At 43.3% G+C, this 15,775-nt stretch overlaps 1 protein-coding gene across 1 annotated transcript; it reads right to left on the bottom strand.

Annotated features, from left to right (window-relative positions):
• Nucleotides 1-3,912: 3,912 nt before the first annotated feature.
• On the bottom strand, nt 3,913-6,776 carry ptger4c (prostaglandin E receptor 4 (subtype EP4) c). Its single transcript, XM_076981980.1, has 2 exons — nt 5,692-6,776; nt 3,913-5,613 (listed from the first exon to the last, which is right to left on the bottom strand). The coding sequence occupies exons 1-2, from the start codon at nt 6,535-6,537 to the stop codon at nt 4,996-4,998; spliced, it is 1,464 nt and encodes a 487-aa protein (XP_076838095.1). The 5' UTR covers nt 6,538-6,776; the 3' UTR covers nt 3,913-4,995.
• Nucleotides 6,777-15,775: the final 8,999 nt, after the last annotated feature.

The following is a 15,775-nucleotide window of genomic DNA, read 5'->3' as shown; positions in this document are numbered from 1 at the left end:
CTCCCACTCACTGAGTCCAGTGTAAAAGAACAGCATGTTTGAATGAAACCACTGCAGGCCGTTTGGCTAAGAGCCAAGTGGATCTCCAGCTGCTACTCATCGTGATCCAGTGCCCTGATTCATGAGGCTCTGCGTCACACAGAACCTAGATTAGGACAACGTTTTATATTACTGAAAAGTGGAATTCACACGTGCCATTAGAGATTAACCTTTTGAGTAAAAACTGATAAAATTGTCTACCCAGAGACTTAAGGGAAAAGTCCTCAAGGGGTTTATGCAACACCTGAATGGATACTGAAGATGGTCAAATGTGGGCAGTGATGTAAGGGTTAGAATTTGATTGGACAAGTAATGAATCACTGTCACTGATGTAGCTGCCAACCACAGTGCATTTTGTCATTGTTTACCTTACTTCATCAAAATGGATGCCATGCATCTCTTAGCATTTACTGTATGCATAACAGGAGATATATTTATTTTTGTTCATCTAAGTTATTTATTTATTCTCGTATATTAAAATGGGTCTTTTGAACCGTATTTATTGATGTGAGTAATCTGTTTAACGTGCTTCACTGTCACCTCATTCTGTCTTGAAACAGCAAGGCCTAGTTGTCATCATCGGGGAAAAGAAATCTCCAAAACTGTTTCAGGAAAGAACCATTATAATTATTATTATTTACCAGATGTGAAGAGTTCACAGAGTACATTCTCTAAGTGCTTCCAAAAGTCAGAATTAATTTCTCTTTTTCTTTTCTTTTTTTTCCGTTTCAACATGATGATTAGTCCGAAAACCGCATCAGCCAAACTCACAGGCCCACAATGGCCTTGGTATTATGTACTCTCCACTTAAGAAAAGCTGCTCCTGAGAAAATACTCAATAACTAAAATGTATAGTAGTAATAGTATACTTTTATACTTTTAATAGTGTTTCTGCAGTATTTGCAACAAAATATTATTATAATTATTGTGTTTTATTTTTGTACAATCATGTTTCTTGTGTAGAAATAAAGTAATTCTTTTGTAAAACAAGCAATGATTCTCCTTGTACTTTTGGTTTCAGTTATTATTAATAAGTCATCAACAGGAAAGATAAAAACCAATCTGAAATATGATATTACTCGGCATATTTCTGGACTCCCTCTCCTTTTGCCTTCCCTTCTGTGTTGTGCCTGTTCGACTTCATGAAGAGAGTCCACGTGCAGACGTAGTCAAACGGGGAAGGAGAACAGGATGTTGCGCTAGACGGCCTGCCACTCGATGGCTTCGTGTTCGACAAAACCCGCAACGGTCCGAGTGGGTAATAGCTGTCATTACAGTAGAGACTGGCGCTTCACTGCTTCAAACAAACTTCGCACATTAGCAGTGCCCCATGTCTGCCAAAGTGAAAAAAAACGTTTCCATCTGCTATATGATTCTTAATGAGCCTGTCCCGCCCGGGCGAACCTGCCCACATCTCAAGGGCCCCACTCTCTGCCGGCCTGTGTGGTTAAGGTTAATTAATACTAGATGGTGCCTCTCTTCCTATTCTACGGCTCTGTGCTATTGGAAACAGATGCGATATGGAAAAGCAGCCACGGTTGTTTTGCACGCGCGTGCTAAAGACCACACCACGCCATCACGCCATCACACACAGCACCTGCCTCGAAGCGCTGAGTGTATTGAGGTCCGGGTGTTGTTTGCTCTCTTGTTTCGGGGTTTTACTTCGTGCGTAGTTGTTGACAAGGAGATACAACTGTTGGATGACATGGGAGGACATACTGCACCATACAGTGCCGGGCCAGTGGGTTGTGTAATGGGTTTCATCTGCACTGGGCAGGGATTAAACTGCAATTACCTCTTCCTACCAGTGTAATGCACTGAGCCGGCAATTTTGCATTCTCTTCCTATGGTGGGGCCGTGCTTCCTGTGACTGGCATATTGAAAAGACGTTTTGTCAGGTTTCAGGAGAGGAGCTGTCAGCTCACGCCTACCAGCAGCAGTGGGCACACACTCTTTATGATGGCACTGACATCCATCTGTTGAGAATTTGATTTCAAAAGACGTCCATCAAAGTCGGTATGTTCAGGCCCCTGGGCCTTCGCACGTTAGACGCAACAGCATTTAATGCATAGCTTAGCAGGTTTATTTACCCATGCACAAATGACTGTCACATTTTTTTATTCAAATCAGTTCTCAGAAAGCATAGAAACATTATATTTGTGTTTAAAGGGACCTCAAAATTGATTGGCGTCATAGCACCCCACACAGCCTAACCCACGTGGTACAGCCCTGCCACGTGCGATTGATGTCATTGTATTTGACGTCGCTCCATGTGCTCGCATTTATGTTCTCCTCATTTGCGGCCACACTGACACACTCAATCAGTGTGGATGGGGAGACAGCTGGCTGGCCTGCCTGACTAAGTAGTTGGCAGTACCCTTTGATGCTCAGGAGGCAGGTCAGCTTGTGGAAGACCTTCCTCCACTTGTGCAGCCTGCATGTCCACCTGGATGGTGGACACGTTTCCTTATCAGTCCTCTGCAGGCGCTTCCTCTCACGATCCCGAGGAAGCAGGAGAGTGCCACTCTGGAGACAAACTGCTCCCTTCCCACCAGAGGACAACGCATCTCTGGACACAGCCCTTGATGCATCCTGCTTCCTCTGCTCATTGGAAGGCATCTTATCAGAGACCAAGGGATATGTCTCTGCCAAGTCTCATGCCTAGGATGGCACCTCCACCTGGGATCGCATCTCCACCTGGGATGGCATCTCCACCTGGGATGGCTCCTGCAGGTTCCTCCAGATCGCCCAGATACACAGTAACTATTTGCAGCCGTTGTATAGGCTTCCAGGACTCCGCCACGCCCAGTCGGTTCTGCTCCCTGGCCTGCCATTGGACCACTGCTCTCAGTCCTGGCTGCTTGCTAGGCCTTCCACCCCGGACCCGATGTCTGTTCCTGTCCATTTCACAAGACACCGTGTTGCTGGGTCTTAGGTGTTAGTCAATATATTTAAACCTCTCCGTACACTGCTTTCTTTATCAGAAATTGTGTATGAAACGTTTGCACTGTCTGACACTTCTGCTAGCGTTCACATTCCGTCTGCTGTTCCGATATTTGTGGGTTATATTTATTTCAGTTACACGTGTTTCTGTTCCAAGACTCACGCCTGCTTCTCATCCTTTTCCTCAGACGCCTCATTGTGTCACAGAAAGGAGTTGAATCAAGAGTAATAAAGGAAAACTATCCAGCCAAAGTTGTAAGGTAAATCAAGTGTAGGCACTTTCAATATCATATAATCAAACATACAGTACAAGGTGGGATTTTGTGCTTTTGATCATATATAATCCAAAATAAAAGATGACTTTGACCTTAATCAGGGTGGTGCCATAGATACAGATGAGCTTAACCATACTGCATGGTAAGGTCAACCCGAGGAAAGCTTGGGTTGCTAGGCAGGAATTCTGTGGTCTTGGAGTTATGTTTATCCTGAGGGGATCATGTACACGGTGCCTTCTCACCTGGTCCCCACTGTAGTCAAAATGGCTGCAGCAGTCTGGTTGCTCTGGCAACATCTCATATTAAAGTTACATGTGGCTGATGACTAACATCTCTCAGATTGTGTGAGTAACACAAAAACGTTTTCAAAATGATTTCTCATCAATAATGAAACTATAAAGCTCAACTTTAAAGCAAAATCATACAAAAAAATCATATAATAGTGTCTGCAAACTGAACCAACAGATTTCTGGCAACCACAACATTTAGTTAGTCTCAGTTAGTCTCACATCAGCCAGTTTTTTTTACATGTTCTCTAGCTCAGCTTATATTACAAATACTATGACTACTATTACTATTACTGCCAATAATAATGAAAATTACAACGATAGTAAAGGTTAATTTTAATACTTTATTTTAATCTTTTTAGATTTTTTTGCATGGTTATGAAAATATTTTAGAGGCCACCACTTCCATTCAGTGTTGCCAGGTGAGAAATGTAGGATCATCGTACCAGAGATGTAAAATTTATATATTTTGAGGGAAATTATCGTACACCCGTAATAACCAAAATTCAGCCAATCATGGCCGTTGTTCTGAGGCAAACACTCGCATTCAGAAAAGCACAACTGGCTGAAATGTCCAGGACGTTTCTGGAAACAGATGCCTTCAGGGTTTACAAAAAAAACTCTGACAGACAGTTGGGACAGGCTGATTACAACCGATTACAACCACACATTCACGGAATGGTCAAATCATCGTATATTTGGCCTTTTTTGTGGGATTATTGATCGTACATTGTACAGAGGACAAAATTATCGTACAAATACGATAATTATCGTACACCTGGCAACACTGCTTCAGTTAGCCAACAGGCAAGTTGATGAAGACGTATTGTATTGTGTTATACTGCCGTCTGCTGGCTAATTTCGGTGTTACTAGCTGTGGAAGAACAGCACAGAACCCACAAGCACTATTCTTTTTAATGCATCGGATGCACCGGGTTTCTTATCCAGTCAACTTACTACATTTGGCAATGTTCGAAAAGTGAGGAATAGGTAAATGACCAGTAAGACCTACGCAGTAAAATATCTCTGAAACAACAAAACAATAATTCGTTAATTTTTCATTTCAGTACATAGTTCACAGTTGTACAAGTCATTAAAATATGACCCAGCATGCAAAGCCAACGTTATACATCAAACAGCAGGTCCATAAATAAATCTTTAAATACTCACATTTGTCATTTTAAAAAATCTTCTGATTGGAATACGTCTTTCTGGCCCTTAAAAATGGGTTATCCGATATCAAAAGTATGTTAATTCATAGAATTTATACTTCTAAAAACTACTAAATGTGAACAATAAGAACGTTATTGTCGCCGTCACTGTTAACGTGTCGTCGTGACCAAAACGCTACCAGTGTGAAAGGACACCATAACATTGAAACATTGAACACATTGCCACAGCTTCAGAGACAAACGCCACACGAGTTCAAACTACATTTCCAGGATACATTTTTAGACACACTTTTCGGACAGACAAGAACTCGGTGTGCTGAATGTGCAGGTGACCGTCTCTGCTTTGGTTTGGCGCCCTTTTTCGACGCCCTGCCGAGCGGCGGAAGATGGTGGCGCTGGGACACACCCAGCCGACCTCGCAGGTATCGCCTCAGAGCTCGACGCTACCTCGCCCTCCACGCCCGAAACCGGGTTCTGTTCGACGCTGAACGGATGGAAGTTATCCAGCGTGTTGTCGAAATCCCACGTTTGGCGAAGAGTTAGGTCGACGTAGGATTTCGTGTTGGTCGTAGTTTGTTTTTTCCCGGTTGCGTCTCTACAGGTGGCGGTGCGCAGCGACACGTAGCTGGTGTCGTTGCTGTGCCCAAACGACGGCGGCGAGTGCCCGCCTGCCCAGGCGGGGGGGCGCGAGTGTCGCGACCCACTCAGGCCAACGGTGCGCTTGATTCGCTCGCAGCCTTTGGTAAACAGATTTTTTCTGCACAGAATGTACACCCATGGATCCAGTATTGGGTTAAAGGAAGCGAACCGAATGGCTAGAAGATCACTTCGATAATCCGGCTGCCCACCTGCAGCTATATAAGATGGTCCGTATATCTGATTGACAAAGATGCGCACCTGCGGAGAATACAGACAGTAAGCGGTCTACATCTGGATTGAGATACGTAAAATAACGAAGGGGAATAGCATACTCACCACCAAGGGGATGGAGCAAATGAGGAAGACGATGGTCATGAATATCAGAAGCCAAAACATCTGGATTTCTGCAGCTGATGTGGCCGACGGTAATTTGGAGAACACGCGCCTCGACCCTGCGTGGCCGGACGTCTCTGCCCGTATAACGCGCGTCTTCTTGCTCATGCTCACAAGTGAGCGGCACACGGCGAAATTGCACACGACGGTCACCGCTATTAAGACCAGCATGAATCCCGCATAGAGGAACGAGTAAGACGCTCCGAGCGCGTCCAACGCGCGCCAGTCCAGAAAACACCAAGTTCCCGGGAAGTGCTTCACGTGCTTCCCGAACCCAAAACTCGGCATTGCGCACAGAACCACGTTCGCAAAATACGCGGCCAACAGCGCGAACCGTGCCATAGTTCGGTCCACGTGCTTGGAGTAAAAGTACGCGTGGTTTATAGCCAGGTATCGTTCCACTGACATCGTGCACAGGATCGACATTCCAGCAGAGCCGAAAAATAGCATGGAAAACGAAAATAGATGGCACAGCAGGGCGCCGCCTGGCCACTTGCCCACTATATATGTAGCTATAACAACTGGGCTCGTAAAACAGGTGCCCAGCAGATCCGTGATGGCCATGCCACAGACTAACGTGTAGAATGTCGTCTCCTTCTGCTCTTTCTTGGAAATGCAAAGCACCACGACGGCGACGAGGTTGCCGAGGACTCCGACGGCGAACATCGTGGCCGAGATGGTGAGAGAGCGGTGGTCAAGGCGCAGACCGCGCGAGGAGCTGTTGTCCGGTGTCAGCGGGTGGAAAACTTCTGACCCGTTCATGTCCGCGTTCGCAACGGAAACGTTCATGTCTGAAACCGTCCGAATCCTTTCACACGAGCCACAACCGACGACAATATAGTTAATAACGTCCCCCCAGTAGCTTTTTAACACGCTGTCTCGCTCGCGTCGCCTGAAGTCGGCAAGAAAGTTGCGCCTTCCGGACTGAATCGAAATGAAAACATATTGTTGCAACAAACTTTTTCATTTCCTGCCCGTTTCTGACGAGTAGTGGCCTTGTTCTGAGCTCTAGGTAGCACGCGCGTAGATGTAAATAGTGGCTCGTGGCGCCCTCCCCCTGCCCGCTGTTCACGCACTTCTCACCCTCTGATGTCAGCAGTGTGACATCAAGGTCTGCGGGGTATTATCTGGATGCATTGCTCGCTAATCAAATACAATTTTAAAGACAAAAGTGACAAACCACAATAGTCCTTGTGAGCCATACATAGCATGTGAATCATGGTTATACCTATTGTTTCTGTATTTCTTAATATAAAAATCTGTTGAGAACATTAGTTTAATTGGAGTTGGGTACTGGACATCTGCTTATTCAATTTAGACAAAAAAAAATAGGAATGAATCAACATGTAGACTTCAGTTTGATTTTCTCCATTGGTCTTTTATGTTAATCTCCATATTCAAGTTTGTACACAGAGATCCCAAGGACACAAACTCCTTTATTGTCATAACACTGAAGTGTTTGTGTAAGCCTACTAAATGTACTGTGGTTGAGTGTGGCCACTGCTTACTTGAAAACAGAGATCTTGCATAAACATTTGAAGTGGCAACTGAAAGGTTCGTAATAATTATACATTTGTTGTGTGTGGCCAGCATGGGGTGTTAATAAAGTTACTGGACACGTAAGAGTTTCTCTTACTCAGGGCCATAAGACAACACAGAGGGTTGAATCTCTGTGGTTGCTGAATTTTGCTCAACTATAGGACCAGACTAACCAAACAACCCATCATACACATCACATACACATCATACATCTTACACACACACACAATCTTGCACAGGACTCTCTCATTGAACACTTTCCACTGACACCCACAGCACAGCAGTGTGTTGCATATTCATGTCACCTTCGACTGTGCCATGCAAAAAGTATGAAAATGAAAGTGTGTCAAACGTGTTCATATAGGCATGCCCTGCATGTCAAGCAGTTTAATTTGAAGCTTTAATATGTTTGGTGTTGGGGCTCTGAACGAGAATAAAAGTTTGAACAAGACTTTAGCAATGTTGCTGGCATAGGTTGAACAAAACAGTGTTCCTTCAACAGTAGGTCCTACCAGTATTCTGCCAGGCTAATAAATCGATTATAAATCGATTATAAATTATTCTGAAATAACTCATTGTCTCAGTTGGTGTTCTTAAAGGACTTTTGTTGACACGCAGCCCGAATTGAGTTGCAGACCGGAATAACGAGGGCTAACGGGGCCGAACCGTGATGCCCCGCAGGGCACGTTAACCTCAAGCGCGTGGTGTTTTGCTCATTATTGATGCTCGGCGCATTTGTTTAAAACCTTTGTTTTTTTCTGTGACTCGACTAATCGAAGAAACACGTCGCGCACGTATCACAATACACACAATAACATAAAAGGGCCAATTTGATAATGTAGTTCTGAAATAATAATGCAGATTTACTCTCCTGACAATAGCATTACCAAAGCCCGCCACAAATGCAGACACTAAATCCAATTATTACAGTGGCTCAGTGGTTATTGGACTGGCCTGTTTTGCCATCATGAAGAAACTTTCCCGAAACTATAAAAAATGCATGACGAAAACCAAATTGTAATTTACATTTAAACCTATGCGGCAGACAATGAAATTAAACTAAGTCCACGGGGAAGCGAGTCTGTGCTGCGGATGGAGAAGGGATATTGATCTTTTCTCCGTCAGGGAAAATGCAGCCATACATCCCATTACAGTCTTGGGAGCATTCGAGCTCGGGGAGCGGGGGAAAAAGTCATAAAATACACGAGGCTGCGCCCGAGGGAATCTGTGGATGATGCTGCGTCTCCTGTGCGATGCCTCCCGGTGCTGAAGACGCCGGTGTCATTAAAGACCAGCTGCTCTACTCCACAGGTAGACGACAGCGGCCATGAACCGAAGGGCAGCGATCTAATTAAAAATAATGAAAGAATTCATCATATGACGGAGGAATCTTTGCGCGCGGAGACGCACTCGCTGTTTGTAAGTAGATTGTGCCCCACGCGTGGCCAAGGCTGCGCTCAGTGACCCCCTAGGCGGCTCGTTCTCGCGCGCTGCTTTCGCATCCACGCCACAAAATAACCTTTGGTCTCGCACGTCATCTCCGCCCACGACACACACGCTGAAGTCAAATCCTCTCTTTGCCTGTCAAGCGGAGATGAACTGCAGAGACCAGTGTGAGTGTGTTTACGTGCACGCCCATGGCAGTCTTTTTAGCAATCGTTTCTTCAGTGTACACTAGACTGAAGAAATGTATCCCCTGAGACCAAAAAAACTCACAAATCTTCTTTTTAAAATTGCCTTAAACTAAGATAAATCTTTTCGCTCCAGTTTTCATTTTATCAACATGAAATGTTGTTAAATGTAGTAATCAAAACTGATCCTAAACAAAACGATTCATATAAATCCGAATCAATATGATTTCTCTAGTCACTTAAAATGCCATAAACGCCCGCTCTCAGGAGCGTGTATGGCATCGACTTACCAAAATATGAAAACTAAACAACACAAAAGCCAAAACACCACACACTTTCTGAAGGCATTTTCTGCAAAGAACAAAGCATTTCTTTGAAAATTTGAATAATTATCATGGTCACGTGTTCACACTTTGTGACGCATTCCTGGATTTAACAGCACGTTATTAATAAAAGGCATCAATTAAAAGTAATACAATTATTCTCTAATTTTTGATTAGTTTTGTTTATTTTTTGCTTCCAGCAATGACATCACAGCACTCTAAGTGCTTGCCATCATAATGACATCAGTACTGGTGATATCAGAGTCTTTATTTCCAATCTTGAAGAGGAATTCAGCTGTGAACTCATCATACCACAGCTACTGGGGCACATCCACTCCAGTCATGTAATGAGCTGGCAGAGCAGGCTGGCATTACAGCAGGGCAAACTCATGAGTCTCTCCCTCGCTGCAGTCCTAATGTTCCTGCTCCCCGTGGTACTGCTTTCATAGACCATATCTTGGATCATACAGTCAGCCCAGCAGAGCCGATTAGCATTGTGTCTGTCTGTCTGTCTGTCTGTCTATCTGTCTCGTTCAATGTTCCCTTGGTTCAGTAATATTTTATTGTTAAGACCAATTATAGGGCCATTAGGCGTGATTTGTTGTCAATAAAAAAATCTATAATAAAATCTATATTTAACCTGTAGTAAGAAGTGCAAATAACATTGACTCGTGGGAGTAGTCTTATTAATGATAATCAAATTAATATTTAACAATCTATAATGTCTTTACAGTTGACATCACACTATGTATTATTAGTGTGCCTTGGTAAGGTAGTCTGGAAGAGCAAAGGAAAGTTATATTAGATTTTTTTTACATGTACTTGCTCTAAAATTTTGTTGCGCATTTTAATTTGTACCTCAAGCTACCTGTAAATCATTATTCGCAATTGTAACACTGAGAAAGTTTTTCAAACAAGGACGTGCATAGATATCTTTTTCACACACTGTCCATCCACAGTTCACATGGATAATATATAATAAAGGTTAGCAGGCCTCCCACGCTCTCTGCTCCCCGACCTGTTCATCTCTCCTCCAGGCCAGCGAAGAGAACTCCTCCAATGGAGCGTGACAGTGATGTAGGAGAAACCAATGCTGCAGTTAACATCTACATTTGATGCCCTGCACCATTTCTGCGTGAGCACTATCATAATTGCCTTGCTTTCCTTCTTACGTTTTCCCAGAGGGCCCATTCGCCAAAAGATGATGCACTGATAGAGCGTGAGTCCGTGGTATTCCCCACCGAGGGTGGTGGAGATGAGTGCGGGTGATGGAGCATGGCCGTTTAGTGAGATTGCTTCGTTGTGAACCCTGATGTCTTCAGCGGGTGGTGAGGGATGTGGTTGTGGAGTATTGGAATGAACAGCACATTATGATTCCGGGCATCGCCAAGAGAAGAAAAGCCAATTAGGGTCTTAACTGAAAGCTCGGAGTTTAGTATATTTAACAGGTCATAGATATACATGGGTTTTGACTCTGATAATGAGGGCTAAACTTTCTGAGATTGTGTGGTTGTGTGTGTGTGTGTGTGTGTGTGTGTGCGCACGCGTCTGCTGCCTGACTGCCATTTGAGTCAAGTTGTATTAAAAGTTCTGGTTCCAATTATCAAAATGAAATTTTGTTCTGTGACACAAATGAAGGCAGAATAAGACTGCGTCCTGCGTGACTGTGTAAAATATTTTCTATAAGATCAGAACTGTAGGATGCTGTTATGGAAATTATCATATCACGTTTCTGGTGTGACAAAGTGATCCAATAATTCAGCGCCACCTTTCTTTGCATCTGAGTGGAGTATAATTGAGTTCTCGAACCACCCTGGTTTGTCATTGATACAGTAAAGTGAGATAAGGCTGAAGAACATGAGTTAAATTAGTTTAAAAAATTGAGTTAAATTTTTTTTTAAAGAAGATGCGTCAGTCTAACTCAATTAAATGCCACAGAGTGCAACAACTAAAGAAAGAACACCTTTGATAGACAGCTCAATCTTCTCTTTGTTAATGCAACCCGTGCTGATGGCTGTTGCTAAAATACTTGCTACAGTTTTTTTGTGAGGGGGGAGGGGGGGGGGGGGGGGGGGGGTCAGGCATGAGCTACTCACCAAGGTCACACCTTGCACATTAAAGTGCACCTGCGTGTCCTTGCTTCCATGTCCAATTAAAAAAGTCTTCGCCTCACCAGGACCCATGCAGTTATATTCTGACAGGGTGATTCTGGCTTTCAGGCAGAGCTGTTGATAGCCGAGCTGTGGCCCCACTCCCGATATATTTTCTTCGTCAAGAGCAGAACGCAGTATCTGGCTCATTTAACAAAGGCCCAGGTGCAAACAGTGGCAGTGAACATGAGTGATTTCTTCTCTTCCACTCAGAAAAGTAAGGTGCCTCATATAACCCCGCCCACCAAAATGGATACATTAATTTACAGAGAAATATATTGACAGTTTATATTTTAAAAAAGGATTGTAAGATTTCTTGATTGCATTTCTGATTAAGAGAATGACAGATAAATATTATAATATCAATTGGAGCATTCATCTGTTGTAACCAATGTGTGTATTATTTAAAATGGCACATAATTAGATTAATTTAGTGTTGTACCTCCACTATCTGAAATATGGATGGAGTGACTCTACCTGCCCTGTATCCAGCTGCACCTCATTGGCTAACTGCTACTCTTGAGTCACAGAAGAAACGGCAACAGCTGCATCGGAAGAGGCGGTATCCTGGCAACCATGCTGTGCACACACAAGCTCAATAAATGAGAAAAAAACCTCAAGCAGTTTCCAGGTTTGCCATAACCGAGTCAAGCTGTGTGAACAAATATTGCCTTTGCTTGTAGGTGTCGATGATAATCCATGACGTAACCAATTTATAAGTATGGTAGTATGGCCCCTGTTATGAATGATGGATGCGGCTCCTTGCTGTGAGTCTTCAAGTCGTTAACTTTTTCCAAGCAGAAAGGCATTCTGGGATACTTTTAGAGGCACGTACCTTGCAACTTCTCTCTCTGGCCACCATCCATCCATCCATCCATCCATCCATCCATCCATCCATCCATCCATCTATCCATCTTCAGAGAAGTGGTAACACTGATACATGAAGCCCAGCAATTTAATATATGAAGTGAAATATATTTTTCAGAGTCACTCACAATATTCAGCGTCTCTCACACTGCACACTGAGTCTTTGGAGGTGTTCAAAGCTGCAATACGATATTGTGCATCCATTTAGTTAGTGATGTTCTGTTCATAACTAGGCAGTGCTAGGCACTATGTCCTGGATAGCACTCCTTCAGTTAACCACAGAAGCTACATCATCATATTTAATAGTGTGTTACAGCATTTTAAAGCATTTAAAAGAGGCTAATATTTGGTTGAGTCACTAATTCCATACTGCTGTAAGCTTCAAAAGCAATGTGCCATACATAGATGGCATTTTAAAATGCACTGAATGAAATCTCAGTGAAATATCTCAATATAAAGAAGTGTACATCTGTGGGGAGTCTGTGCCAAGACAAGATTTTAATTTTGAATTAGTCCAGCTGCAATTTCTTTGTTGTTGTTTGTTTGAGTGCATTTACCTTTGGGGTCTATCCTGTATCGAGTGTAATGTGACTGAGTTGTTCTAAAACTAACTAGCTAACTCTAGGCTTATAGTGTTGGGTCTTTTTAATAGAAAAAGAAGAAGAACCTGCTACTCCTGCTTGAAAGACCACTGAGCCTTTTCACAACACTTAAATACCTGCTACCAATGCAAATGTGATGAATAAACATTTAATTTGAATTTAAGTCTTATAGGTTCTCTTCCAGGATCGGGCCTTGCCATGTCTGGTTATACTTAGGCTCACCTCTACAAATAGTGCAGACAGTGGAGCAAAAGACCGTATCTCCATGGGGTTGGTCCCCCTCCACCTCAGGAGTTGGTCAGTGGCCACACTGATGTAGTGGACCCTGAAGAATGACTTGGGCAGGTGTAGGAATACTCACAAGGCCCCATTCTCAGAGTTGGAAGTAGATGAGAGGGTCACCTCAGTGCAACTTTGTGTTGCAGAGAAGATAAATCTGATTGTTGTATTCACATATGTTAATGGATTTCTGTACTACCTGTTGTTTGGGCATTCTAAACATCGTGTTGGCAAGTTTGCTCATAAGTGTACTTGCGCAAATTAGTCAAGAGAGGTGCTGTGCTTCCAAGTGATAGCCATCTGGTGGTATATTGGATCAGTTGGTCGGTGAAAACTAGAAAACCCGTAGCTAATACTCATTGCCAGGATGCAGTCAAGGGCTTCTTGCAGGGGAACCAGGAGGGTGCATCACTGATATTTGTAGATGTTGTCCTTCTGACGTTCTTATATGGAGGTCTTCAGCATGCACTTGACCTGTTTTGCTGCTGAGTGTTAAGTAACCAGTAAACAGATGAGCAGCAAAATCCGAATCCATGGGTAACTCCCAGAATAGGATGTAATGTTTTCACCCAACTGATCTCGATTTATTAGTCAGTATGCATCCCTACCTTGACATGTGATCATGAGCTCTAGGTAATGACCGGTCTCGCTCTCCGTGATTGGACGAGGAGCGCAGCTATCCAGGAGGAGTTCAGAGTTCAGCTGCTGCTCTTCTGCATTGAGATGAGTCAGCTGAGGTGCTTTGGGGATGTGATAAGGATGCCTGCTGAATTTACAGACTAAAACAGACTTGGCCAGCTGAGAGGACGTTTTTGTGGTCCCCCAGAAGGAGGTAGAGGATTTAGCCGAGGACAGAGACAGGGAGATGCAGGACGTAGCTGAGGACAGACATGTGACGGTAGAGGATGTAGCCGAAGACAAAGACAAGGAGGTAGATGACGTAGCTGAGGACAGAGACACGTGGGCCTCTTTGTTCACCCTATCGCCACCACAACCCTTAAATGGCCTGAGCAGATTACAAACTGAGATGAAATCTTATACAGTCCCTCAGTCTCCAAACCATTATGTCACAAATTAATCAGTCAGTGAGCTGGGCTTCCACCTGCTTTCCCCCGTAACTTGTTTTCTATGGGTGTGGCGCAATTTGTCAAGTATTAGTACTAGAAGCAAATCAAGCCTAGAAGCTATATTGATCTTTTAAGGATCTATTGCAAATGAATGAAGATAAGGTTCTTCTGGTAAACCCTCCACATATCTCCCATAAACCTACACAGTCAGTGAACCTGTGTGCCTCAGGATTGTCTCGTCTTGTGATGTATTTTATTGCATGTATTATTTGAATATGTCTCTGAATATTCTGCCTCTTTATTGTTAAAGCACGAAACGTATTTCAAGAGTTCACGTATTATGTGCTGTGCTGATGCCATACGCTCTACTTCGTTTCAGCCTTTCCTTTTTAAAATGAAACTCATCATGTAGAATTCAACAACCACACCAAACAGCTGTGGTGCTGAGATACCTAACGCTCTCCTGTAGCTTCTCACTAAGGTTTAATGCGATCCAGCGGAGTAATCGTTTCCTGCCATAAAAAAAAACGTCCAGAAGCCATGCTGACATTATTTGTGCAGAAGTTTACAAATGATTTTACAAAAGGTTTACAAAAGGATCACTTCCTTTGGACTGAGACATTATGGCCAACAAACATTTGATTGATTCAATTGAGTTATTCTCATTTAAATACTTTTTTCCCACTACATGTACAAAATACACAAATTTTGCTTTATGTCGTCCCCCCCCAAGTTTCTTATGTGGTTGCTATGGCATTTGAAAGGAACAGAACTGTGACTGAAACATTGTTGATTGTGGACCTATTGCACGTTTCCATAGGCAACTGAATACAGCTTGTTGGCTTTTATTGGAGATGAAACACTGGCCAGTGTGGTCAGTAAACACTGGCCACACCCACACGCCGAAAAAACCGGGATGCTCTTGGTAATCTTTGCTCCTTCAAACATACAATATTGTGAAATGTGGACTCAACGTAGGGTTTCTAACATGCAGGCTGCATTACTATGGTCTCAGTGGAGCCTTTTGCCCTGTAGTTGCGAATCTGGTGTTATTGGATATTTGATCACAGAGGTTTAAAGATTTTTCTGCTCCACACTGACACCAGCTGCCTGGGGGACTGTTGCTCTACGGTATGTTACCATCTGGGCCCACTGAGCAATCACCAAGATCACTGTAGCTCTCCCTTTGTTTTAAGTAGAATTTTTTGGGACACAAATTATACATACATCCATTATACATACATTTCTCAGTGTTTTACTGCAGTTATCAACATGTCCCCTTATACACTATCAAACATGTTTCCAGTAGCACAAATTGCATTTGGGTATATTTATTCAAGAGTCAATGCATCCCACAGGTTAATTTTGCAATGCGCTAAGTGTTCATTGTTGAGAATATAACAGCTTCCACATCCAGATTATTGTAACGCTCTAAATGGGTCCTTCTTTGGCCAGTCATTTTTGCAATTGAATCAGAGGTAGACGTCATGCGTGTTTGGGAAACTGGTCCATTGTGGTTGGTTTGTCAGGTTCCTGGTAAATGTCCTACAGAGCAGCTGTGCTTGTGTT

Source organism: Brachyhypopomus gauderio, chromosome 19 (assembly GCF_052324685.1).
Source record: "Brachyhypopomus gauderio isolate BG-103 chromosome 19, BGAUD_0.2, whole genome shotgun sequence".
NCBI classification, from domain to species: domain Eukaryota; kingdom Metazoa; phylum Chordata; class Actinopteri; order Gymnotiformes; family Hypopomidae; genus Brachyhypopomus; species Brachyhypopomus gauderio.
This window is presented reverse-complemented; position numbering and strand designations above follow the sequence as displayed.

Bases quoted from the DNA above. Each gene is read 5' to 3' on its own strand.
- ptger4c (XM_076981980.1), bottom strand. From the start codon at position 6,537: ATGAACGTTTCCGTTGCGAACGCGGACATGAACGGGTCAGAAGTTTTC. The intron at 5,614-5,691 runs GTGAGTATGCTA...TATTCTCCGCAG, and splicing joins TTTGCTCCATCCCCTTGGTG to GTGCGCATCTTTGTCAATCA.